The 23004-nt window shown below is 44.3% G+C and overlaps 4 protein-coding genes and 1 long non-coding RNA gene across 12 annotated transcripts in view; 2 read left to right on the top strand and 3 right to left on the bottom strand.

The window, feature by feature from the left end:
* Nucleotides 1–729: 729 nt before the first annotated feature.
* Nucleotides 730–3543, bottom strand: ing1 (inhibitor of growth family, member 1). Of its 3 annotated transcripts, none has more exons than XM_077536058.1 (4): nt 3383–3543; nt 2102–2276; nt 1792–1940; nt 730–1713 (listed from the first exon to the last, which is right to left on the bottom strand). In XM_077536058.1, the coding sequence occupies exons 2-4, from the start codon at nt 2238–2240 to the stop codon at nt 1072–1074; spliced, it is 930 nt and encodes a 309-aa protein (XP_077392184.1). In that variant the 5' UTR covers nt 2241–2276; nt 3383–3543; the 3' UTR covers nt 730–1071. The 3 variants fall into 3 exon arrangements, with proteins under 3 accessions (XP_077392184.1, XP_077392185.1, XP_077392186.1); XM_077536059.1 differs by lacking the exon at nt 3383–3543 and adding an exon at nt 3092–3362; XM_077536060.1 differs by lacking the exon at nt 3383–3543 and adding an exon at nt 2672–3040.
* LOC144030099 (uncharacterized) lies at nt 1734–5426 on the top strand. Its single transcript, XR_013287186.1, has 2 exons — nt 1734–3910; nt 4059–5426. It is a non-coding gene; the product is annotated as an uncharacterized LOC144030099 (long non-coding RNA).
* Nucleotides 3794–11927, bottom strand: naxd (NAD(P)HX dehydratase). 5 transcript variants are annotated; one of them, XM_077536053.1, is made up of 12 exons: nt 11787–11857; nt 10656–10833; nt 8072–8503; nt 6576–6726; nt 6447–6492; nt 6281–6369; nt 5681–5789; nt 5132–5182; nt 4948–5052; nt 4746–4866; nt 4528–4651; nt 3794–4194 (listed from the first exon to the last, which is right to left on the bottom strand). In XM_077536053.1, exons 2-12 carry the CDS (start codon nt 10756–10758, stop codon nt 4044–4046), a joined length of 1482 nt encoding a protein of 493 aa, XP_077392179.1. In that variant the 5' UTR covers nt 10759–10833; nt 11787–11857; the 3' UTR covers nt 3794–4043. The 5 variants fall into 5 exon arrangements, with proteins under 5 accessions (XP_077392179.1, XP_077392180.1, XP_077392181.1 ...); XM_077536054.1 differs by lacking the exon at nt 10656–10833 and having other exon boundaries at nt 11787–11888; XM_077536055.1 differs by lacking the exon at nt 8072–8503.
* A 1061-nt stretch (nt 11928–12988) lies between these two features.
* On the top strand, nt 12989–17409 carry rab20 (RAB20, member RAS oncogene family). Its single transcript, XM_077535906.1, has 2 exons — nt 12989–13453; nt 16461–17409. The coding sequence occupies exons 1-2, from the start codon at nt 13264–13266 to the stop codon at nt 17042–17044; spliced, it is 774 nt and encodes a 257-aa protein (XP_077392032.1). The 5' UTR covers nt 12989–13263; the 3' UTR covers nt 17045–17409.
* Nucleotides 17410–17445: 36 nt separating this feature from the next.
* col4a2 (collagen, type IV, alpha 2) overlaps nt 17446–23004 on the bottom strand; it is a 43806-nt gene continuing 38247 nt past the window's right edge. For both annotated transcript variants that reach the window (XM_077535902.1, XM_077535901.1), the window contains 9 exons: nt 22810–22935; nt 22610–22726; nt 21608–21772; nt 21438–21536; nt 21201–21347; nt 20851–20967; nt 20037–20228; nt 19684–19970; nt 17446–18648 (listed from right to left, as the gene is read on the bottom strand). In XM_077535902.1, coding sequence (XP_077392028.1) covers nt 18394–18648; nt 19684–19970; nt 20037–20228; nt 20851–20967; nt 21201–21347; nt 21438–21536; nt 21608–21772; nt 22610–22726; nt 22810–22935 — 1505 coding nt within the window. In that variant the 3' untranslated portion in view covers nt 17446–18393. The remainder of the gene's footprint in view (nt 18649–19683; nt 19971–20036; nt 20229–20850; nt 20968–21200; nt 21348–21437; nt 21537–21607; nt 21773–22609; nt 22727–22809; nt 22936–23004) is intronic.

Here is a 23004-nt window from a genome sequence, read left to right as displayed (position 1 = left end):
CTAAATGCTGTACATTTTTTTCCCTTTCCAGTTTGTGTGTTCTATTCTGAAGTGAGCAGCCTGGTGAGCTCTGGTGGTAAGCAACAGTCCTGCACTATAGAAAATGAATGGACACGACAAGGTGGAATGTTAAAGTTTGAAAAATACTGTACGTATGTCTTATGTTAGACATCAGACAATTGCAGCACGAGACATCAGCACACCTCACTAGACCTAATTACAGCTAACAATAACAGGGAAGATTTATTAGTGTTTTGTTTGGTTTTTTTAACCGTTTGTGACATTTATTCACTGGAAGTGACTGTGAAGGATTCAAAATTATGTGAATGACTGAACAGAAGTGCTACTTAATTTGGTCGGTTCCCACTTCCTGTTTTTTGCTTATTTATATTTGCAGGATGTTGCGCTCAGCCAGAGGCAGTATTGACCAGCTTTTTGTGGGCAACTGACTCATTTAGATAGTCAGTCAGGCATTTGAATCTTACGTTGTGTTTGGTAGGAGCACTGAGTGACAATGTAGACTGTGACGAACTTCTCCCGCTAGCCACGGAATTGTCAGCTGCCTGCTACAGCTCGTCACTTGTTGAATGGAGCTGAACAGTTTTCATTTTCAATTAGTGTTTGCTTTATTTTCTACTTCTGTGACCTGTGGACTGCAAATGGTGGCGGTGGGTCCAAAATATAGCAACATGTTTTAAAACCAGGAAGAAAAAAAAACTGACACTGAAGTTTATTACAGGGTGATTTATTTGTTAACTGGTCACAGTTGAATGGGAAACGCATGCTGCATGTGGTAACAAGATGAGTGCTTACTAGCATGCCCAATGTACAAAGGTGGGGAACCTCAGAGAATTTCATCCACTATTGGATGGCAATTGTCAGAACGAAAAACCTCTAAACAGCCGTTTATAAGACTATCGAGCCTCTCAGAGGCCCCCCACCCCTGCATCAGAACAATACCTAACAAGTAGAAAAATAACTATTTACAGAACTATTCAGTAACAACACGGACCAAAACTAGTGGTGATAATACTACAAATGTTAAAAGTGTTCTTGGAGCCTTGTTGTCAGCTACCTGTTGTACGCCCGCTCCTTCTTGGCCCTCTCCAAGGCTTTGTCCATGGTCTTCTCGTTCTCGCCGCGACACTTGGGGCAGTACCACTTGCCTTTGGGCTTGTGATGGAGGCCCACGCAGGAGAAGTGGAACCACTCAATGGGACACTCGTCGTTGTCGCAGCCGATCATCTCGCCGTACGACACCTGCTCGCACAGGCAGTAAGTGGGCTCGTCGGGGTCGATGGGCAGGTCCGGCGGCGACACCTCCCGCTCAGACTTGCCCTTGGATCTCTTCTTCTTCTTGGAAGACGTCTTGGCTCTCTTCTCGCGGGACGCCCCGGCGGCGACGTCCTCGGCGGCGTCCAGGCCGCCGCCGTAGCTCTCCCTGCTCTCGCCGTTCTTCTGCCGCCGGGAGCGCTTGCCGCCAGCTTTGTCTGCTCCCGCCGAGCTGGGCGTGACCTCGTCGCGCTTCTTGTCGTTGTGGGTCGTTTTGCTCGGGGCGGCGGCGGATGAAGACGAGGATGACGTGATCATGGACACGGCGGCGGTTGCCAGGGACGTCGGCGTGGCGATGTGGCTTTCTGGAGCTTCTTGGGAGGTGACGAGGAGTTCGGAATGCCAGTCTAACTGCCGGGTTCGGTTCTCTACCAGCTCCACCTGCAACCAAGTATATTTGGAGTTTATTCACTTTTGCGTGTGTCGGTAGTGCTGGGTGATTTATTGTGACGTACTAACCATTTGTCCAGCAATCTGAATCTTCTCATCACCGAGCTCCTGGCTGCGGATCAGCGCCCTCTGGATGGACAACTGCAGCTTACGTCTCTGGGGTGAGTCCGACTCCTTGTGATACCGTTCATAAGCATCCTCGAGCTCCTTCAGAACATCTGACAGAAAGAGGACAACATCAATGCCGATTACAAGTCTATTCGTTTGTGGTGGATGTCTTTAAATAGTTCTGAACCTTTCTGTCCTGCGTTGACAAAACAATGTTTTAAATTACATATCATAGTCAGTGGGTAAATTGGTGAACAAACACCATTTTTACCTTGATATCTGGCATCAATTTCCTTCATGAGGGACACACTTCTCTGCAAATCAAAGGGTAGTGACTCCACCAGGTCCAAATACTCTTCCACATAATTGACAACAACATGGCCGGGGTCGCCGTTTGTGGCATTCAACATTGTGCCGTAACTCTTTTTAATCACACACACCTCCACCTGGAAGAAAACGTGGTGAAAATATAATTTACGTACAAACAGCTGCTGTGATGTTTTATGTTGTTATACTATAAGACTGCTGTCTCAAAATGCTTTATTAAAACGGCTGGCAGTGTATGACTTAATATCGTAGTACTACTCATCACCAGAGCATTAGTATTGCAAATTAAATTCTAAAGAGTGTGATTTGGAGGTATAACAATAAAATATCGTATTTGTTCGAAGGCGACTGCAACGTTACACAAACCCCATAAGGGGGAGGGGCCAAGTGACGCGTTCATTATGTACTCCATCACGATACAGAAGGCAATGGCAACGCGTCAAATAACGTCGCTTTCGACACAGTTACTACCCAAGACGGTTTCAATAATAATAACTAATGTTGTAGGTAGTACCTAGTAAATTAGTATGTCACCACAAAGATTAGTCCCTCGAAGATAACGACAATAAAGCGACGCTAACGCAAAGCTGGTGGCAAGGCTAGCGGGTTAGCTTGTTTCCCCCGGCGATTTAACACGAGTGAGTTTGACGTTAACGAAGCATAAAAGCAACATTTGGTGTTAAGTAGAGACCCGACGTTGAATAAAATATTATGCGCAATGTAGAGTTTGCGTATAACAGCGACGAGTACGAGTAGTAACGTCTGGGTGCGTAGTAATTAGCGTATTACTGCAGCTTGCCCTTTTTGTGAGTTGACGTCAACTCCATCAAACGTTAATTTGACGAGTCAACGTTGTCCATGGCAACCGGTTTGGAATTCTTTCAACTCTGGATAGTGTATATTTAGACGTATTTAACTTGTAGCATTTGCTTACCCAAGTTTCGTGTGCACTGGCTTTAACTTAAAAGTCAAGCGTTGGAGTTCAACAAACGGAAAGAGAAAAAAAAAACATGCATACTCTTTTGGTTTAACGCAACGATCGTCAAAACAACGGATATTGGATCACAGACGTGAACACTTCGAATCCTAAAAATGTGAACGTTCCTGTGTTTATCCGAGTCGGGATTTGTAGCTCCTAGTGGGACGCTTTATCACTGCAAAACAAACATTTCTATGCTATTACCGTTCCATGGTTACGCGAATTGAAGACATCATGCCTACGTACCTGTGCGTGTGTGTATTTCTATTTTTCTATTCAATTATCTGCTCTTGGCGTCAGATCAAACAATGAGCTTGATGAATGTTAACGTCAGTCGTGCAGTGGATCCGGAGTCGGCGACTGGAGCAGCTAAATGCTAACCGTTAGCTTGAGGCGGGGGTAGATTTGCGCATGTGCGGACCGCCCCAACGCGGCCATCGACACTGGTCTTTTCGATTACGTCAAATCCTATTGAAATTAAATTATGTGTAATCATTAAATATGCATTTTTTCTTTACGTTGGTCACATAAATGTGGAGTACAATAGTGGTCAAACAATGGATCCACAAGTTTCCGTACGGAGTCAATGCTGCCACCTGGTGGCGAACGTTTTATTTTAACTGCAGTGTTAATAATTATTCCACAAAAACTGATTCACAGTCATATTTTTATTTTCATTATAAAAACATCACAACTACGTCCATATTTCTCTCCATCACTTTGGTGGTCTGGGAAGACTTGGAAAGACAAAGTGTTCGAGGGATGCACAAAGAGGTATAGTCCACAACTGCACACATCTTCAGCCTTCAAGTCATTTTATTTTTTCACTAACCCATTCACGTAAATGACTGAAAGTAACAGTTGGGAGCACAGAATGACAAACTGACTGTATGTACAATGTCGGTTTTCATCTTTCAAATAGATTTTTGAAGACTGGGCCAATCTCTTGGATCATATCTGTGGTGGTGGTGGACCGGCCATGTCGCTGGAAGGCTTGTCTGTTGCACTGCCTGGTGAGTGAGGAAGCCCCCATTGCTGCCACCACCGACGGGTTCACACTTTGAAGCGAAAAAAAAAAAAAAGCTTTAATATTTCATTTGTGCAATAATTAAGAAAAAACAACAACCTTTGTCTTAGTGTTAATGTGTTAACTTCTGTTTGAAAGACCACTCAGTATGATGCAGTGCAGTTCTTTGCTGGTGCGATCTATAATCATGTCAATCCAAACTGTGCATTTCTAAATTCAAAACAACATTTTTGTGCTCTTTTATTGGCCAGACTAATGTTGTGACTGAGCGTACGATCGCTAGCATATCAAGTTAACTCCAGACTCATCCATATTTAATGCATATTACGAGCGACACGCCCTATCCCGTTTATGGCGCACCCACCCTGTGATCAGTCCTGCTTGAGCGGCAGCATGGGCCCAGTGTGCCAATACGCCAGCAGATCCAGACAGAAGATCGCCTTGTCCCCCGCATCGCCTCCCGCTGCCCTCCGTACTGCACGCGACCACTGCAAAAACAAAACAAAACAAACAACGTGACATGCTACATACAATAGCAGTCGCTGATATCGAGACCCATTCGGCAGCAGACTCAAAACAAACCCGTGCTCCCGTCCGCAATGAGATCCTTCTCTCCTTTAAGCAGCACGGTGATGTTTCCCATGGTTTCGCTCAGCTGCAGGACGCTACTACGGTGATCAGCGCCGTCCACAGCCTTGTGTTGCTGACATGACAACACGCAGACGACACGGATTCAAACTCTTCCGACACAGACTCAAATCTGAGCACTTGGCGAGAGACCCACCAGCGTCTCGTACAGTCGCGTGAATTCCATGAAGTTGGGCGTGATGATGCCCTTCTGGTAGCCCTGAATAACAGACGGCTGCTTTGTGACCAGCCACAGTCCGTCCTATTGAAGGAAAACAAAAGAAAAAAGGCGCTACGACTTTGCAAACACAAGACAAACGTTGATGTGGACAAATACTCACTGCGTCGATGACGATTGGAATATCTCTTGCTTTGGATTTCTCAATCACCTCCTACAAAGGAGAAATATATTGTGAAAATATTCTGATATTGAACGCTTTGTCTTCATAGGTCGTATCCAAAAACAGCTTTGAAATGTCCCTTATTATTGTGTAAGTGGGTCGCATATTCCACATTAGTGGCATACTTTTTGGATGTAAAACATTCTATTTGGTCATTTTTCACATTTGTTTATTTGTAATGCACAAAAAAATAAAAAATAATAAATAAATAAAGCATTTTGTGAATGGGTTAGAATGGTTAATGAGACTAATTCACCAGCTTTCCAACTAGACAGGGAAACACTTGCATCCAATCTGTTCATCACTTTTTATCTACAATACAGCCTGATTCTGATTTTAACAGAACCAATTCCATGCACGATTACATGTAAATCCAAACTAGATGTATGTAACAGAATCCCCAGCATGTAAATAATCTCCGTTAATGCTAATATTTGAGCCCATACTTCCATGTTCTCGTTAAATGCATGCAAATATGTCGTTACGTGCCTTGGCTGTTTTTAATAATAAGTCCTCTCTCCCTAGACCAGGTCCCACCACGAGGCTGTGCAGTCTCGGGAGCCATTTTTCGATCTCCTCCACCGCGTTTGGACTGTCCCTTATAAAGAAAATAAAAAGGTACACACAAAAACAATAAAATTAGGTACCCAACACTTGGAACACGTTACAAAATTAGCAATATTACAGTGCAACCTCTCAAGTCGAATAACCTGGAATTTCAGAATTCGGCCACAAAAACGCCTTAAGGTCAACAAAAGGTCAATAATTGTGATGTACGACATCAGGCTGGACTTCATCTCAGTGAACATCTAAAGATTCAAACCACGAGTATGTTTTGTTTCTAAATAAACACAAATTTAATATGAAGCATTAAAAAAACAAACAAAAAAAACGCTACTTTAGAGGTCTAACTATCCTCCCTTCTCCTGCGCAACTCATCACGTGTCATGTGATCAAACACTGCGTCGATAAAAGCATTTACACGGGATCGCCATCATGGTTTTTAACTGTGACCAAAGCGAGGCAGAAACTGAATACGTACTTGAGGTTTTCTGCCGTCTGATCGCTTTACGCAAATAGTCTACTCACAGGACAGGATGAACGATGAGCTCAGGGCTGTAAGATTTGATTACAGCTGCAGCGTCTTTGGTGCAGAACACGTGAGACAAGTCGGCGCCCTGGAGACGAGAGCAAGACGTTTGCAGCGTCACTGAATTTCGTGCAAAAAGAAGACGACGAGGCACGTTTTACGGACCACTTTCAGTGCAGAGATGGCGGCGAAGTAGGGCGCTCCAGTGTAGCTGGAAGGTGAAGATGGAAGCGTGAGAGGGTGAAATCAAATGATCAATACAGGAATGAAACGGGAAGCTGGCGTGCGACGTACTCTTGGCATCCGCCAACGATCCCGATTCGGCCATCTTGTCCCTTGTGCTTGAGGTTGGACAACGGAGGGACGATCTTCTTCACGAGGGACAGAACGTGCTCGTCCATGCCCCCGTCAGATGTCGGGGCCAGGCTGTAACGGCGCTCAAACACTGCAGAAATACAATGACGTTTATACACATGGTTTAAATATTGTGAAATCTTAACAGCTAAAAAAAAAAAGATTATACAATAAACGCTCATCGTGTCTTGAAGGAAGAGAAGCAGTTCCTCCACACGTCACAAACCTATTACGTAATCTCCTTCATCTGACCATTTGTGTGGATTTTAAACGTAGAAGGGCCAAAACATGCCGTGTGAAAATTAAACTGCACTAAGAAACTAACCATCAGAGGGTGCGAGAACTGCACAATTGGAAATCAACCTTAAAGAGATACTTCACTTATTTATTAGCCCATTATAGCAATAAAAAGTTGATATTTTGTCTGGAATTAATTTGATACTTCCATTATTTTTTATGTACAATTAATACTTTTAAAAAACAATTTTGCCACTTTTTGTCGACTGAAAATGACATCACATGTGCTCAGGTAACGACCAATCACAGCTTACCAGTTTTCTCGGTTTGGTCATGTGACATTCACAAGCTGAGCTGTGATTGGTTGGTTACCTGAGCACATTGTGATGTCATTTTCAGTTGAGAGCAAGTTGCAAAATGTGTTTTTAAAGATACTAACTGGACATGAAAAATAAGGAAATATCAAATTTATTATAGACAAAATAACGCATGACTGCCAAAAATGGTTAAATAAGTAAAGTATCCCTTTAACAGATGTGCTGCTTTTAATATTGTGACAAGATGACGACAATATATTGCGGCAGTTTTAATATCGCGACATTGCAGATAAAAACAAAACAAAAAATATGTTCTATGAAGCCCCACTAGTCTAAATATGGTATTTGGGTTAATATTGCGTTAGTGGAACATGAGTTAAGCAGCAGAATCCAGCAGTTTTGATCAATATCTAGAGGTGGCCATTTTGTCACTTAGACAGTCAACCAATCACAGCTCAGCTTCAGAAAACAGGTGAGCTGTGATTGGCCGTTGCATGAGCCCTGAGCAACTGTGATGTCAATGGCCGCCCCTTGAGGTGGATAAAAACGGTTGGATTTTGCTGCATAACTCATAATTGTAATATTAGTCAAAATGTCATGTTTAGACTAGTGAGGTCATATATAACACATTATTGTCAAGAAATGTTTCAGGTTGACTTCCCTTTTCATTTAAATTGCTTCCACACATACCCAGTTTGAATTTACATTTTGTTCATGACAGTGATTTGACTCCCCACCCTCCAATCTAACATAAATCAAATAGAGCAAGCGTGGTTAACCATCCGATTAAAGACTCATCCAGGGAAGAGAACGAAAAAACAAATCGCAAAAGCATCACTGAGCGCCAGCTCCACCACAACCTGCTGACAGCGCCGCTAATACCTAAAGGCTGAGAGTCCGGCTTCAACATCTGGCCCTGCTTGGCCAAACTGTCCGTCGGGGACGAGGGCTGGCGGGGCGTGCAAGGTCGCGAGAAGACGGGGCCGTGGGCGGGCGCGCCCGTTTTCAAGTGAGGAGGGGGCGGCGCCCCCGAGCTCGGCCTGGCCGAGGAGATGCCGGAGAACATCTGGCCGAGCATCTGGAGCATGTGCAGCTCCCTGGCGTGCTCCGCCTCGCGCCGGCTGTCCTCGGCCTGCAGGCGGCGCTCCTCCATGCGGTAGAACTTGTCCTCGGCCTGCGAGCTCTGCTTCAGGAATTGCTCCATGAGCCTCTCCATGGGGAAGTTCACGCGCCGCCGCCGCCGCTGCTGCTTGGGAGTGGAGGCGGAGCAGTTTGCCGCCAACTGGCCGCTGGTGAGAGCTCTTTCGGATGTACCTGAAGGACAAACGAGATCATTTTGATTTCATTTGCAGCAGCCGCACACGTTTGATGGCTAGCGAGCCAACAACGTTGTTAGCGCTAGCGTCAGGTTGACCGGTTAGCACGTTGTTAGCTACGAGACAGAGTCAAGTGTTGCCCTTACTAGTTGCTTGAAAATCATGAAAAAGTCATTCAAACACGTTATTGATATTTTATATTCATATTGATCGTCAATGAAATATGTTTAAAAGCTTGTTAGGGTTGCAAAACTTTAGTTAAATGTCTTTGTCATGCTTTTTTATTTATTTACGCAAGGGGGGGGGGGCAGAATAAAATCATAAATGAGATTTTATCAATCAGACGTGCTTTTCAGCACCACTTTTCACATTAGCTGCTAATCCAAGTCGCAGGTTGACTGTAGCGCCTCACGACCTGTGAATTGACTGCACAGAAAACCGAGCAAGGATGACTTCTTTTCACATTTGTGTGACAGTAAAATGCTAAAAAGAGGCGCATCTGTATCACATTTGGTTTCAAGTGTTTTAAGTATCCTCTCAACGAAGGCATTGATAGAAATTATTTTGACAATCGTAAGACAAAGAATGTTAAAATGCATAAAATGAGCCATCATTAAAAATGTGGTCAAATTTGTGGAGTTCACATTGCAAAGTCGAACTACATCCACAATGCATTAATTAGATTAAAAATAAAAATTTAAAATCTCACACACGCCACCAAACAAAAATGTCAAAATGTGGATACGCAGATGAAGCATTTACCTTCTGCCATCTACTGGAAGAACATTTAATTGCTCTGTACGTCATTTCAAGTCGCTGGCACAGAAAGGTGACGATACCGTTTTTGTAGTAAAAAAATAAAAAATAAATTCTGACCAATTAAGTGATTTTGAATCATTTCTGGTTAATCTCTCACGGAATACTGGTTGTGTCACAGATTTTTTTTTAAATCCGAAAAAATCTGGAGCAGATTTGAGTTAAACCGGATCAACTGAGTTCATCTGTCCTGTTTCATGCTATGTTGCATACACGGCATTCTACCATAAATATGCAACTATGGGGTTACATATTGGACACGAAACCACACTAAGCAGACGCCTAACAATGGATGCATGTGCACTTACTGTTATTGCCCACTGTGACTTTAACCGGGATGGGGATGGGGATGGGGATACTGGGGTACTCCAGCTTGACTTCAGTCTCCGCGGGGAAGGGACAGTCTCCAGTAGTTTCGGAGAAGACGTCCTGAGCATCCTCCGCATCCTCATCCAAGCCGTCCACGGCCTCCTCCCCTCCCGGCCCGCCGTCGATGAACTCGTGGGGGTCAAGGGCAGGCCGGTTGCTCAGGATCCGCTCCATGGTGTCGTAGAACTTGGCGATTTTGTGATATTGCCTGTTGTTGCGCAGGTTGCCCTCCTTGGCCAGCAAGTATTGCCTTTTGAGGCTCTTGATCCGCACCCGGCACTGCTCCGGCGTGCGCTCGAAGCCCATCGCCGCCAGCCTCCGGGACACGTCGCGGTACACGAAGCTGTTGCGGAAGTTGCCGTCCAGCGCCTCCTGGACGTCCTGCTCCCCCCAGATGTTCAACAACGTCCTCGTCTCCGCGTCAGACCACAGAAAGCCCCGCGTTGTGTTGTTGAGCAGCATAGTCGAGCCTCGAGGAGTTGGGATGGATGTGGCCGGCCTGCTGCTCGACCCTGTTGTCTCGTCTCCAAAAACCTCTGGCGGGGTCTCTATCCGACCCTTCAAGTGTCTTGAAATGGTGAAAGCGTGCGTATTGTTCGAATGAGGGAGCATTTGCACGTTCTAGCTAAAAGCTTGCCGTGTTTATCCCTCTACGTCGTTGACAAAAATGCCCAAGCTGGGAAGTTTCGACAAAACTGAACAAGGACCAGCTTTACAAATCAATCCCCGTCTTAACCTCATTTTCGAGAATTTAAAAACTGACCTCTGATCGGTCCTCTGAGAGAGACGGTTCGCGTCCACCCCCTGGCTTACGTGGTGTCCGCGAGGTCCTAAAGACCACCGCGTCTCATCCCAAGCTAACAACATGAGCCTAGATGTCAATACTTCGACAAAGCTGAGAATATAACAGAAAGAACGCCATAAAAACGATATGATAGTACATTAAACACATGGTCTCACTTTACCTTCCATGTTCAAACAGAACAATGTGGTGATAATCGACACAGTTACGGTGACAAACAAGAAGGCGAGCGTCTGAGCCGGCTCCGGCATGTTGTTGTCATTCATTGTTTACTGACATGCTAGCCGCTAACTAACATTTTCCCCGCCAGGAAGACCCGACGTGGTGCACACACTTCTTACTAGTGATGTGCTTCTCGGGTCGAATCCCTGAAGCGTGTGCCGAGTAATGCAGATGTGTGGTTCATGAACGGCGTGTCAATGCGTGTGTTGATGACGTACGTGGTGACGTTTGAAGCCCCACGAAGCAGGTGTACCACGTGACTGATTCAGGAAATGATTCGCTAGGTTTGAGTGTAGTTCGAAATAAAAGCGGCAAAGAAACGCTATGGATTCCCCTTCACTTTTTGTGTTTTCGGGTCCCTTATTGCGCTACTTTTTTTGCTTTTGGCATTCGATTTGACGAGCTTCTTTTTGCGATGGAACCAGCAAGAAAGAGATTTTCCCTTGTTTAGGAGCACTTTGAGCAGATCTCACCTCAGAAGGTAATGCACTGCAATTACGGTACTATTTTAACAGATTCCAATAATAAAATAAAATAAAATGTGACAACACATAAAATTCACATTTTTCTGTTCACAGTTGAAAGTCCCCTTCAGTACTGGGAATCACAGAAATATACGCGTCCAATTCTATACAAACTTGCTATCTCATATCGATGCACCCCTGCTTCATCAGTACCATGTGAAAGAGTTTTTTTCCAAAGCAGGTGAAATTCTCTGCAAAAAAAAGAAACTGCCTGAGTCCAAAAACTTCGGAAAAAAGTTTTTAAATAAAAATGAATAAGCACTTTATTTTACCTCCTTATTTCACATTTTCACTTGTTGCATAAGCACAAACATAGACAAAGTAACACAGAACAATTCATGTTAAAACACTCTTCAAATATATATTCAGAGCATGATTTACACCCCACCATTTTATTGCATGCACCAAGCATGTTATACATGTTTCTGTCCACATGATGGCGTAGTCGAGGAAATGAATCATCTTGAAGCCCCTACGTGTGTGTGAAGCATTTCACTGCAGGGCTTCACTGCTTTACGGGGCTTCATTTTGCCATCACTACTTCTTACCTAAACGCCAAGTGCGTGTCAACGCTGTCAACTGTGCACAAATACGTCTGGTCATGAGCTTTACTAGCCACAGCAAAACAGGAAGAAATAGTTGACGATGCCTTTAGGACTACTCGGAAATTCCTAAATCCAATTAAAAAAAAAAAAAATCATATCGTAGCGACAATCTTATGGCATAAAGCTCGAGTCAACTCATTCTTTTATCTATTGTTTATTGTATTAATTTAGACTTGATTAGTGGGGCATGACTGACACAGACAGTACATAGCGGTACGTAGGTGTTGTGATTACTGTTATCAGTTAAATCAGTAAACGATCGCGAGTTTTCAGTTTACTGAGCATTTATTAGGCTGCGTTCAGACTGCAGGCATATCTGACTCCAATAAGATTCCGATTCCTCTTCAAATAAGATTTCTAGGGCTGAGTGTCAAACCAGGCGTGGGCCTCGAGGGCAGGAGTCCTGCAGGTTTTTGGATGTTTCCCTCTTCCAACACAAGCTGATTCCAAATAATCAACAGGATCATTATCAGGCTTATAGAGCTTGCTGATGAGCTGATCATATATCAGCTGTGTTGGAGAAGGGAAGCACGCAAAACCTGCAGGACTATTAAATGTTTTTTTCCCACTAGGTGGCAGTAGGTACAATTAACGTGCTATCCACACGCATTGGTTCCACACTGAGTCAGTACATTTGCGAGTACATTGAAACCAGATCCTAAATATTTCAGTCTATTTCATAGTTTTTGTCACATTTGTGTTTGGTGGTGTTCTGTGAGAGTTTTCTGATGAAAAGCCTCAGTAAACGTTGGGCAAAACTTCTATATTGTGTATTCTATCTATCTGTCTGTCAAATTTGAAATATATGATTTAAATCAAACCTGTAATCTTTAATTTATATATTTCATGGGCTTTTTTTAAATATTATTATTATTTGCAACTTTATCATTTTATTTTTCATGACCTGTGTATTTCTGTTTCATGATCGTTTTTTAACTATTATTTGCAACTTTAACATTTCATTTTTTTCTTGACTTGTGTATTTATAATAGCATTTAAAATATATTGCTATGCATTCCAAAAAAATATAAAAAGCAAATTGACGTCGAATTGAAAAGTGGCATTTATTTTATTTTTTTAAATGTATTTATTTTGAAATGTGGCATTTATGAAGAACGAAGAGCGCCTTGAAGGGGCGTGGCCACAGTTGAACCTGCGAGGCGTGCTTGAAGACGAAGTTCCCCCCGCTAGTTGAACTTCCTGTTTCACCTCACTTGTTGCTTGCTCGCAACCGCTCAAAAGTACGAGCGCACATTTCAGGATGAGTCGCTTCTGGTAGCGCCTCCAACTTTAACCACGTAAAAAAAAAAAAAAAATAAAAAAAAAAATGGCGTTGGTCTACCCTACGCTCTTGACTTTTACGAGCTAGACCGCTTGTTGTCTTGATTTAACGTAACGTGGCGTAACTCCGGCGGCGAACATGCCCGAGTCGTCGAAGATGAGGAAGCCCGACGTGAAGGTGGTGCTTCTCGGGGACATGAACGTGGGCAAGACGTCTCTTCTCCACAGGTACACGGAGAGGAAGTTCAAAGACACCATCAGCACCGTCGGAGGGGCGTTCTTCCTCAAACAGTGGGGGCCCTACAACGTCTCCATATGGGACACCGCTGGTAATATTCCCCGAACGTGAAAAGTGTTTGTTTGTTGTGTGCTAATTCGCGTTTTGGCCAATGACGCGCGATTTGTGCATTTGAGGCAATCGGTGACATGTGACGTGCAGTCTGGATGACTCGTCTCTCTCGTGGGGACTGTTGACACAAGTCTGGCTACCTGTGCAAGAATGAAATGGACAAAGTTTCGGCTCTGCATTTTAGAAGGGCCGCCAGCTCTGAAATTTAGTTCAATTGTTTCAATTTGACTGATTTTCCAAGAGCCACGGAATTTACAATGTACAGTACCAAACCAAGAGAAAGAGTAGAAGTCAACTCTGTTTTCACTAGAAACCAAATTTGTTTCTATAATCGGCAGTCGAACATTGGTTTGACCAAAAAAGGGGAGAAAAAAAAAAAGAGCTTAAAAAATAGACTTTGATGCTAATATTTTATTTTTTTGCTTTTGTGACACCTCAAACTACCATAAGACATAAGTCATTCTTAACAGTTATGCATGTATAAAAGTATGTTGTTAACCACTGTTAATGACGCAAAAACATTTTATGACAGTGGCATCATGCATTAATTAAACAAGTTAACCGCAGCAAAATGTAAACACAGCAAATCACACCACCTTCATTTTGATAAGTGACCATTTTGAATTGAAGTCTTGACTTGATGTAACAAAATGTTGAGTTATCGTTTTGGAAAAAGTCACAACTTAAAGCTAAAAAAAAAAAAAAGCAGCCCAACATTTGATGCTTTCTTTGCTGACTGTCTTGAAAGCAGTTTGAACTTTTGTGTGAGTTTACCTCGCCAAACATTTACTTTGCCTTCCAAATCGTACACCGCACGTTATTCAATTCCATCTTGCTTATTATTTGTCCAGTGTGCAGCAAGGGGCAACTCCTGAGAAAGTGCAAAAAATAAAATAAAATAAAAAGAAACAAGATGTTGTGTAATGGCTGTGGTGTGTGTATTTGAACCTGTTGCTGTTGTTGCAAACAGTTCCGAAATGCTGGAGTTCACCGGTAAGAAAAATCCAAGGCCAGCTCACCGGAAAAACGGTGTTCCGATAATGATGTCGCGGCATGAATAAGCGTCCAATCGGATTGCGATCATCTCGCTACGACACGCGACGCTACGAACATCGTTGCCGCTCGTTCTCAGGGATTCGTTCATGATTTGTTTTGAAGGCGGCCACGAAGAAGTTTCATCACTTCCAGTTTGGGATTGAATGAACGCTAAACTGTTCATTGATGTTGCGTCTTATCGAAATGTGACTAATTCAGTCCCAACAGTCAGAAAGAGGCAGCCATTGTCCACTTTCGCCCACACCAGTCATTGATTATTCAAGCAAGACTTTTGCTTGTGTCCCTCGCTAATCTGAAATAATAATAATATTAATGTTGATGTTGACTGAACGTGCTGGCCGTGACGCGGACCGCTATGTAAACATGACTTACTGAAATACGTGAGTAAGATAAGGAACGGTTGGCGAGCTACTTCCTGTCTGAATTTCCGTGACCTCTCCCAGGACTTAATCGTCTGGTTTACGAGGTCACTTTGCTTATGAAATGCAAGATCAACTCGAGCGCCGTTCTGCCAAACAAACCCGATTTGTGATGTTTTCAAAACAAGCAAGCTGCCCGCTGCTCTTTTCATCTTTCCCGTCTGACGTTTTCATTTGCACAGCTGAGTTTCAGCGCAGTTTTTTTTTTTTTTTTTTTTTTTTTTTTTTTTTTTTTTTTAAAAGATCTGGCCCTCTTCCTCTAAATCGTCACATGATGGTGTCGTGACAGGAAGAGCGTATGCCTCGGCCAGCTATTTCCAGAAGCACAATCGCGTCTTATCGGTCCCTCTCAGCACGTATGAAGAGAAATAGTCTCACATCCTCAATAGATGTATTCCGGTGTGCGGGATTCCCAACGTTCCGTTCCGAATATTCTTATGTTGCTTCATCAATTTGTCATCCAGGCAGCAATGTTGTGCTATGGCATGAAAGTGCAGATTGTTATCAAAGGGATACTTGACTCATTCAGCCATTTTCAACAGTAAGAAGATATTTTGTCGAGAATTAATGTGATAACTTCAGTATTTTGAAGCGTCTCGGAAAAAGGAATTTTGGCTATGGAAACGGGTTTTGCAAATAAACGCTTACAAGACCGCATACACGTCGCACGTTTTTCGCCGGCTATTATTACGTTCCACGCACATTTGTAGTCACAAACCAACGGTGGACAATATAGTCATGTATGTTTGGGGTTACAATCAAACAAATCTTAACATTAATGCAATTTTAGATGGAAAACGGCAAAGAAATGAAAAGCAAACTCGTATGACGTCATCGCACGGCACAGTCGCTTCCTGGTCTTCTTTTAAATTACTGTTGGATCACGTCTTTATGGTGTATACTGCCACCTACAGCGGCGGAGTCAAGAAATGCGAAAATGAAACCGAATCGAAACGCTAGAAATTCGAAAAAGGGCCCAAAATTCGCAAAAAAAAAAAAAAAAAAAAAAAGTGCTTGGGGGTAGATTTGGAACCGTCTCGAAAAGAGGAAAATGCCGAATTTTGGCTATGGAAACGGGTTTTGTGAATAAATGCTGACAAGACCGCATACACGTTGCACGTATGTTTGTAGTCACAAAGCAATGGCGGTCGATCTAGTCAAGGTTTGTTTGGGGGGGACAACGAAAGAAATCCGAATATTAATGCAATTTGAGATGGGAAAACGGCAAAGAAACGCTTCAGTTGATCAAGAATGACAAAAGCAAACTCGTACGACGTCATCGCGCGGCGCAGTGGCTTCCTGGTCTTCTTCTTTTAAATGATTGGTGGATCATATCTATCGTGTATAGCGCCACCTACAGCGGCGGAGTCCCCTCTCAATATTTGCCAAAAAAAGAACAGATTGAAACAGGCATAAGTGGCATTTCCAAAATTGGAAACGATTGGATGGAACCTCCAACTCTTGTGGCTTTTTTCCCCATGACCTGGAACTTTGACGTGTCGCCCTCTACAGGCCGGGAGCAGTTCCACGGCTTGGGCTCCATGTACTGTCGCGGCGCCGCCGCCGTCATCCTGACGTACGACGTCACCAACTGGCAGAGCCTGGCCGAGCTGGAGGAGCGCTTCCTCTCGCTGACGGACACCGCCGACCGCGACTGCATTTACGCCGTGGTGGGCAACAAGGCCGACCTGACGGACGCCAAAGCCCACCTGCCCCAGCACACCATCGCCGCCAGTCCAACGGAATCGCCGGAGGGCGGGTCGGACGTGCTGTCGGCTTGCCCCACGCCGCCCGCCTCGCCCGTGTCCGGCGTGGCCTTTCCCAAGCAAGTGACCCGCGAGGACGCTTTGGCGTTCTACGGCCGCATCCTGCGCTACAAGGGCCGGGACGAGAGGACCAGCGTGCCGGCGGAGAAGGCGTGCTTCGAGACCAGCGCCAAGACGGGCTACAACGTGGACGCTCTGTTCGAGGCGCTCTTCGACCTGGTTCTGCCTTCCATCCTGAGGAAGAGGAACGAGAAGCGCCAGTCTGCCACCGTGGACTTGGAAGTCTGCCGGCGGGCCAGCGGCAAGCGCGGCCGATCCGCGTGCTGCTAAGACCCGAAGAGGAGTTTTGGCTTTGGATGCCAATGGACAAAGAAGAAAGAAAGCCGTCGCCTTCATACTGTGAAGCAGCATCGATTTGACAACGTGGATGTCTGCGGACCATAAACGCTCTTCAGAATCCAGAAATGAACTTTTCATCAATTTCACAGGCCTAATTGCACTAATTATGACATTAGGTCGCACATTACACTGTATTTCATAACACCGATTTGAATGTTTTCATGGATCAGACTTCAATCTTTTGTTATCGTCATTAACACTGATTTATTTGATGTTATGCAACTTGTCAATTCTCATAATGGCAAACAGTTATGTTGAATTTTTAAGCCAACTGTCATAATAAAGATTTTTATTTAGCTGCGTTTTTTTAATGAATGAAATCACACTAGGACTCTTCGAAACAACATTTAATCTTTTACATTATAATGCAATAATGATGTATTTCAATGAATAAGTGTTGCTCGACCAATAATGAATCCGGTGTGTTTCCATACAAAGGACAAACTGTGTTATATGGAGCACTTGATCATACACATTTCACCCATAAAATCCTCATAATTTATAGAACAGAAAACATTTTCAATTTTTGCATAAATGTTTTTTCATGCTACTGAGTCAGGGATGGGCTGGAGGGGGTCTTAATTTTTTCATCAGCGCTACTGTGGGTCAGTTACTAACCAGTGATGTTTGCCATCTAGTGGCGAATGGTGATATAACAAGTTAAAGCGATACAGCTGGTTTGGAAAATGGATAGTTAAAAAAGTAGTAGAGGAAACATAATTAGAATCCCTCTTTTTGTGTGAAAACAAATCAGGTGGCCTGCAGTTGCCCTACGAAGACCATAAAAACGGCAAAGTCCCCTGATAAGCAAAAAGTTGACCCAAGGACCTTGGATCCAGTTCCAGGCTGTTTACGTTCTGTCCGCCCGGCAGGTGAATTAATCATTAGCTGATTTGTGAAGTGGAAAATGAGCCTGAAATCTCTCTGCTGTCAAGCTCACATCAACAATAACCTCAAAATTACAATCAGTGCATTCTTGTGTCTGGTGGATTGCATGGAAACAAACAACGGAAGTAATACAAAGCATAACGATAGTGAAGGTCCGGTGGCGAAGCAGTTAGTGGCTAAAAGATAAAGCAGGATGCAGTGCGATGGTAGCAATGAACAGTCTCTGTTGTGATTGCCTGAGGTAATAAGTTAAAACAGGAAGCACCATGACACATTCACAAGCAACATACTCGTTTGTTTCTCAAGGCACCAAACAGTCATTGCGTTGATGAGCTTGGAGGCTCGTCGTCGTCTCCGCCGATGAAGGTGACCGATTCCGCGGGCGTCTCCTCTCACAAGTTCTTCATGCAGACCTGGCAGCGGCTGATGCGCGACAGCAGCTGGCCCGCTTTGAGCGTCTCTGATGCCGGCTCGGCGTGGAAGGAGCGATCGACGGAGGTGAGCCAGAAGCTGTGCTTGTTGGCGAAGTAGTGGCAGGTGCCTTTGGCGCCGTTGCACTCGATGAACGGCGACGTCCGGAAGTCTTCCAGGCAAGAGCCGGGCGATGACAGCGACTGGCCGCCGCCTTCGTTTCCTGCCGCCGTGTGCTGCCAGAAAGAGGTCATTTGTTTATATTTTAGAATCTGGATGGATAATCCCCATTCAAAAAAATGCAGGTTAGGTGTAGGTATTATCTTTGTCCACTTGGGGTCGTCATTCTCACATTCTACTCTTGCAGCATCTGTGACTTTGAATGTATGCGGCTTTAGAAGGCGGTGTCTGGCCTGTTGCGTAACGTGGGAGTCAGCCAATGAGAGTGTCGATTTGACTTAGGATAGCAGCTGGCTTTTAAATCATTCACTCAGAGTCCCAGCCAATTTCAACGAAGCAATTCGATTCGCTCCCGGCTGTCTTCCTGGATTTTGACTCATTTTGCAAGGATATTGTGTTCTATTATGATAAAAACATGGAACCGACCAAAAAGAAAGATAGTATATTTCCATCTGTTTCCATTTTGCAGCAATTAGCAACATAAGTTATTCAGAAATCTGTGTCACTGCGGGGAAAACAGCTTGTTGCAACATGGCCACCTACTGGCCGTTTTTTTTCCCCATTTATTTATTTATTTTTAAACAACTACCATTGCTTCAACTATTCTCTTCAGTTCAGAGGCTGCATCAAAGCCTTTTATGCTCTAGCATAAACATGAAAGAAACAAACGGGTTAATACGTCTTTGGGACACTGGTAACGTATTTATACGTATTTGGGAGCAAATGAGTGAAGTGGCTAACCAGCATCTGTTGTGGCTCAAAATTGAGTCAACACTCTCGAATCTGGACTGTCCCAATCTGACTAAATGAATGAATGAAATATGGCTCTGGCGAAAGTCAAGGATGGTCGGAAGTCGGATTTTTCCAAGTTCGAACCAGGAAGTGTGCACGGGAATGCGGAAATCCCACTTGCAAAGTCGGGGGTACCTGACTTGCTCTCCCAGGTTAGAGTAGAGACGTCCAGCTTGGTTTTTAATTGGGCCAAAAGTCATAGGGAGGACGGAATCATTTGTTGTTGGTCTCCATGTCAAAGTGTGCGGTTTTGAATGAAAAGTCTCTCGTGTTGCATGTCACGAGCCTCCACGACTCACCATGAGGAAGGAGTATCCGATCCACAGGCTGCGCCATCCGGCGGGACACTGCGGGATGGCGACGTCCTGGCTGTGCACGGCGATGGCGACCGACGGCGCCTCGCAAACCGAGCAGCGGCTGATGTAGGGTTTGATGCCGCCCTCCTCCACCGGCATCATGGGCAGGGCGGCGGTGGTGGACAGCCAGTAGGACTTGTCATTCCTGCTGGCGTAGTAGCAGATGTCGCCGGGGTTGCAGTACAGGAAGGGCATGGTGCTGAAACGCGGAAGGCAGGAGCCGGCCAAGCCTGACGACAACGACACAACAGGTCATTTCATCAAGCATCGCGTGACTTGGTTCGATCCGGACTCACCCAGATCCTGATTGTGAGCCTTTTCCTGGCCTTCCAGGTACAGAAGACTGTAGCCGTCCCATATTTTGGACATCCCCACGGGGCACATTGGCGTCTGTTCAGACTGACTGTGCTTGACCAGCAAGTAACCCACGCTGACGCCGCGGCCGGGCATGCCAGGTAAGCCGGGCGCACCTGGTTTCCCTCGCTCACCTTTGACCAAAGCATGCCAAAAACATCAACAAGTCGCTCAACAAGCAGCTCAAATAGACAAAGTGGCAATTTCTGGAGAAATTGCGTGGGAATGCTGAAAGCACATTGAGAGATTATTATTATTATTATTGGACAATGCGCTTGACCAATTGTGCCGCCGAGCAGTATCAGACACCTGATGATGAGTTATATTATGGAAGTGGGTGTGGAAAGTGATACTTTGAAGATTTACATTGAAAATGAATGGGGAAAAAGTTGATATTAAATGTTAAATTGTGCAAAATACTGAAATTAATGTGCAATCACACGATATATATACTCAGGAAGGCGTGAATTTTTTGAAGCTAGTTGAAATTTGAACAATGTAAATTGGAAGGATTACGTGTTATGCTTCAGCATTCCCACAACTGTAATCGTTACATAATAAATGAAGAGTACAAAGATGAACTATCTTGCTCATTTCCAACTCTCAATAGTTTCTCAGTGAATCAAAGTTTGACAAAACAGGAATGATTCAAACAAACAAATCCTATTTGGCAACTGACCAGTTCCCTGCGTAAACCTGCACCTACTTTTCAATCCTTTAATCCAGGACTGTTAACACTAATCCGCATCGACGTACCTTCCATGCCTTGCAAACCAGCATGGCCGACTTGCCCCGCCTCCCCGCGGAAGCCGGGCGTTCCCGCTCTTCCGCTTATTCCGGGCATGCCTTTCTGTCCAATGGGCCCCACGAAACCTGAAAAATGAATTGCAGCGCTTTAATTCTATACGATGTGCAGATTACAGATACAGATTATTCTTATTTTTTTTTTTTTACATTTTAATGAATTTATTTAAAAGCTTATACAGTATATAGAAATAATAGTGTTGAAAGAAACCTTTATATATACATTTTTGAAAACAACCTGCCATTTGAATGTAATCTTATTCAGTCATTGTTTTGTTGATAAAACAAACAAAAAAACAGACCGGCATCTCCAGGGGGTCCCCGTGGTCCTGCATCGCCTTGTATGCCTCTGGGTCCTTGAATACCGTGTCGTCCCGGGGGGCCCCTCTCTCCTGGGACTAACCTGGGATCTGCAAGTGGACCCTGGTTTCCTGGCGACCCACGAAAACCTGCAAGGCAAACAGATGATTTTAAACAACGCCAGGACAAACTAGACAGCAGCCAATAGCAAGTCTTCATCTGATAGGCGAATTGTTGACCTGGAGGTCCGGCATCTCCTTTCGGGCCAAATGGTCCTCTCTCTCCCTTGACCCCAATCGGCCCCGGAGTCCCCATTGAGCCATGTTCCCCTTTCTCACCTGTAACGTGATGCAAGCGACCACAATATGTCACAAGGAGTTTCGTGGATGCGGCGATTTTTGCAACGTACCTTTCTTGCCAGAAATGCCGTTTGGTCCCCGATATCCGCTTGAACCTTGGTCTCCTTTCAACCCTTTCCTACCAGGGGCTCCAGGATGCCCGTGTACTCCAGATATACCTTTTTCTCCAGCAGCAGAAGCATCAATGCCAGCGAAGCCTCTGACTCCAGGGAAACCTGGCAAACGTCGTTTTAGGGTTAATGAGAGATGACAATTAACAACGAGTTATTCTCCATCAGATATTTGGGATAAAGTCCAACCGTCAAGTAAACTCGACCCAAAAGTTTGGGTTCATCATTTCAATCAAAAAGTTGTGTCAAATGAATAACGCACAAAACAACCCCCCAAAAAATGGTTTCTGGGTCATTCTTTTGATGGGCCGATCCCCTAAATCGGATTCATTTGACCCAACTTTTCGCTTGAAATATATACAGTAAACCAAAACATTGGATAGGTCTCTTTTTGACAAAATGTAGGTTATTTTTGACCCATGTTTTTTTTCTCTCATGCACAACCCAAAAAGTTGGCCTAGTATTTACAAAAAAAAAAAAAGGTGGTTTGGTGGGTTATTCATTTGAACCAACTTTTAGATGTAAATAAATAAACCAAAACGTTAGGCTGATCTTTTTTTGACACAATTTGGGCTATTTTTGACCCATTTTTTTCTCATGCACAACCCCACAAAAATAGTTTTGCAAAAAAAAGAAAAAAAGTTTGTTTGGTGGGTTATTCATTTGAATCAACTTTTAGGTTTAAATAAACAAACCAAAACATTGGGTTGGTCCCTTTTTGACCCCATTTGGGTTATTTTTGACCCATTTTATTCTCATGCACAACCCAAAAAGTTGGGCCAGTACCCCCCCATGCCCCCCCAAAATAGTTGTTTTGCTAAAAAAAAAAAAAAAGAAAAAAAAAAGGTTGTTTGAAGCAACTTTTAGGTTTACATAAACCAAAATGTTGCGTCGGTCCCATTTTGAACCAATTTGTGTTGTTTTGAGACTGTATGTTCTCACCATGTAGTCCTTGCGGTCCAGGAAAGCCCTTATCCCCCGGGGGTCCCGGTCTGTCTGGTTTTCCATCTGGTCCTATTGGCCCGCGGATTCCTGATGGTCCAGGCTGACCTTGGTCACCTGAACACACCCAACATTAGAAAAGTGGCCTTTGAAATAAACACGACTCATCCGAGATATTAGTAAGTGGCGGAGAAGTTTACCAAGCTCTCCTTGCAAGCCTTTGGAACCCGCAAGGCCCGGCACGCCCGCCTGCTTGTTGGGGTTGCCGCCATCGCCTTTCTCTCCCTTGGGTCCGGGGTTGCCGGTCGTTCCGGTCGTATCCAAACCTGGCAAGAACCAGAAGCAATGTTCAACTCCAGCAACGGCTTTTCAACAATTTGGGATCGTGAGGAATC

This window comes from Festucalex cinctus, chromosome 11 (genome assembly GCF_051991245.1).
Source record: "Festucalex cinctus isolate MCC-2025b chromosome 11, RoL_Fcin_1.0, whole genome shotgun sequence".
Lineage (NCBI taxonomy): Eukaryota > Metazoa > Chordata > Actinopteri > Syngnathiformes > Syngnathidae > Festucalex > Festucalex cinctus.
The sequence above is the reverse complement of the archived record's forward strand: the minus strand, read 5'-3'. Positions and strand labels throughout refer to the sequence as shown.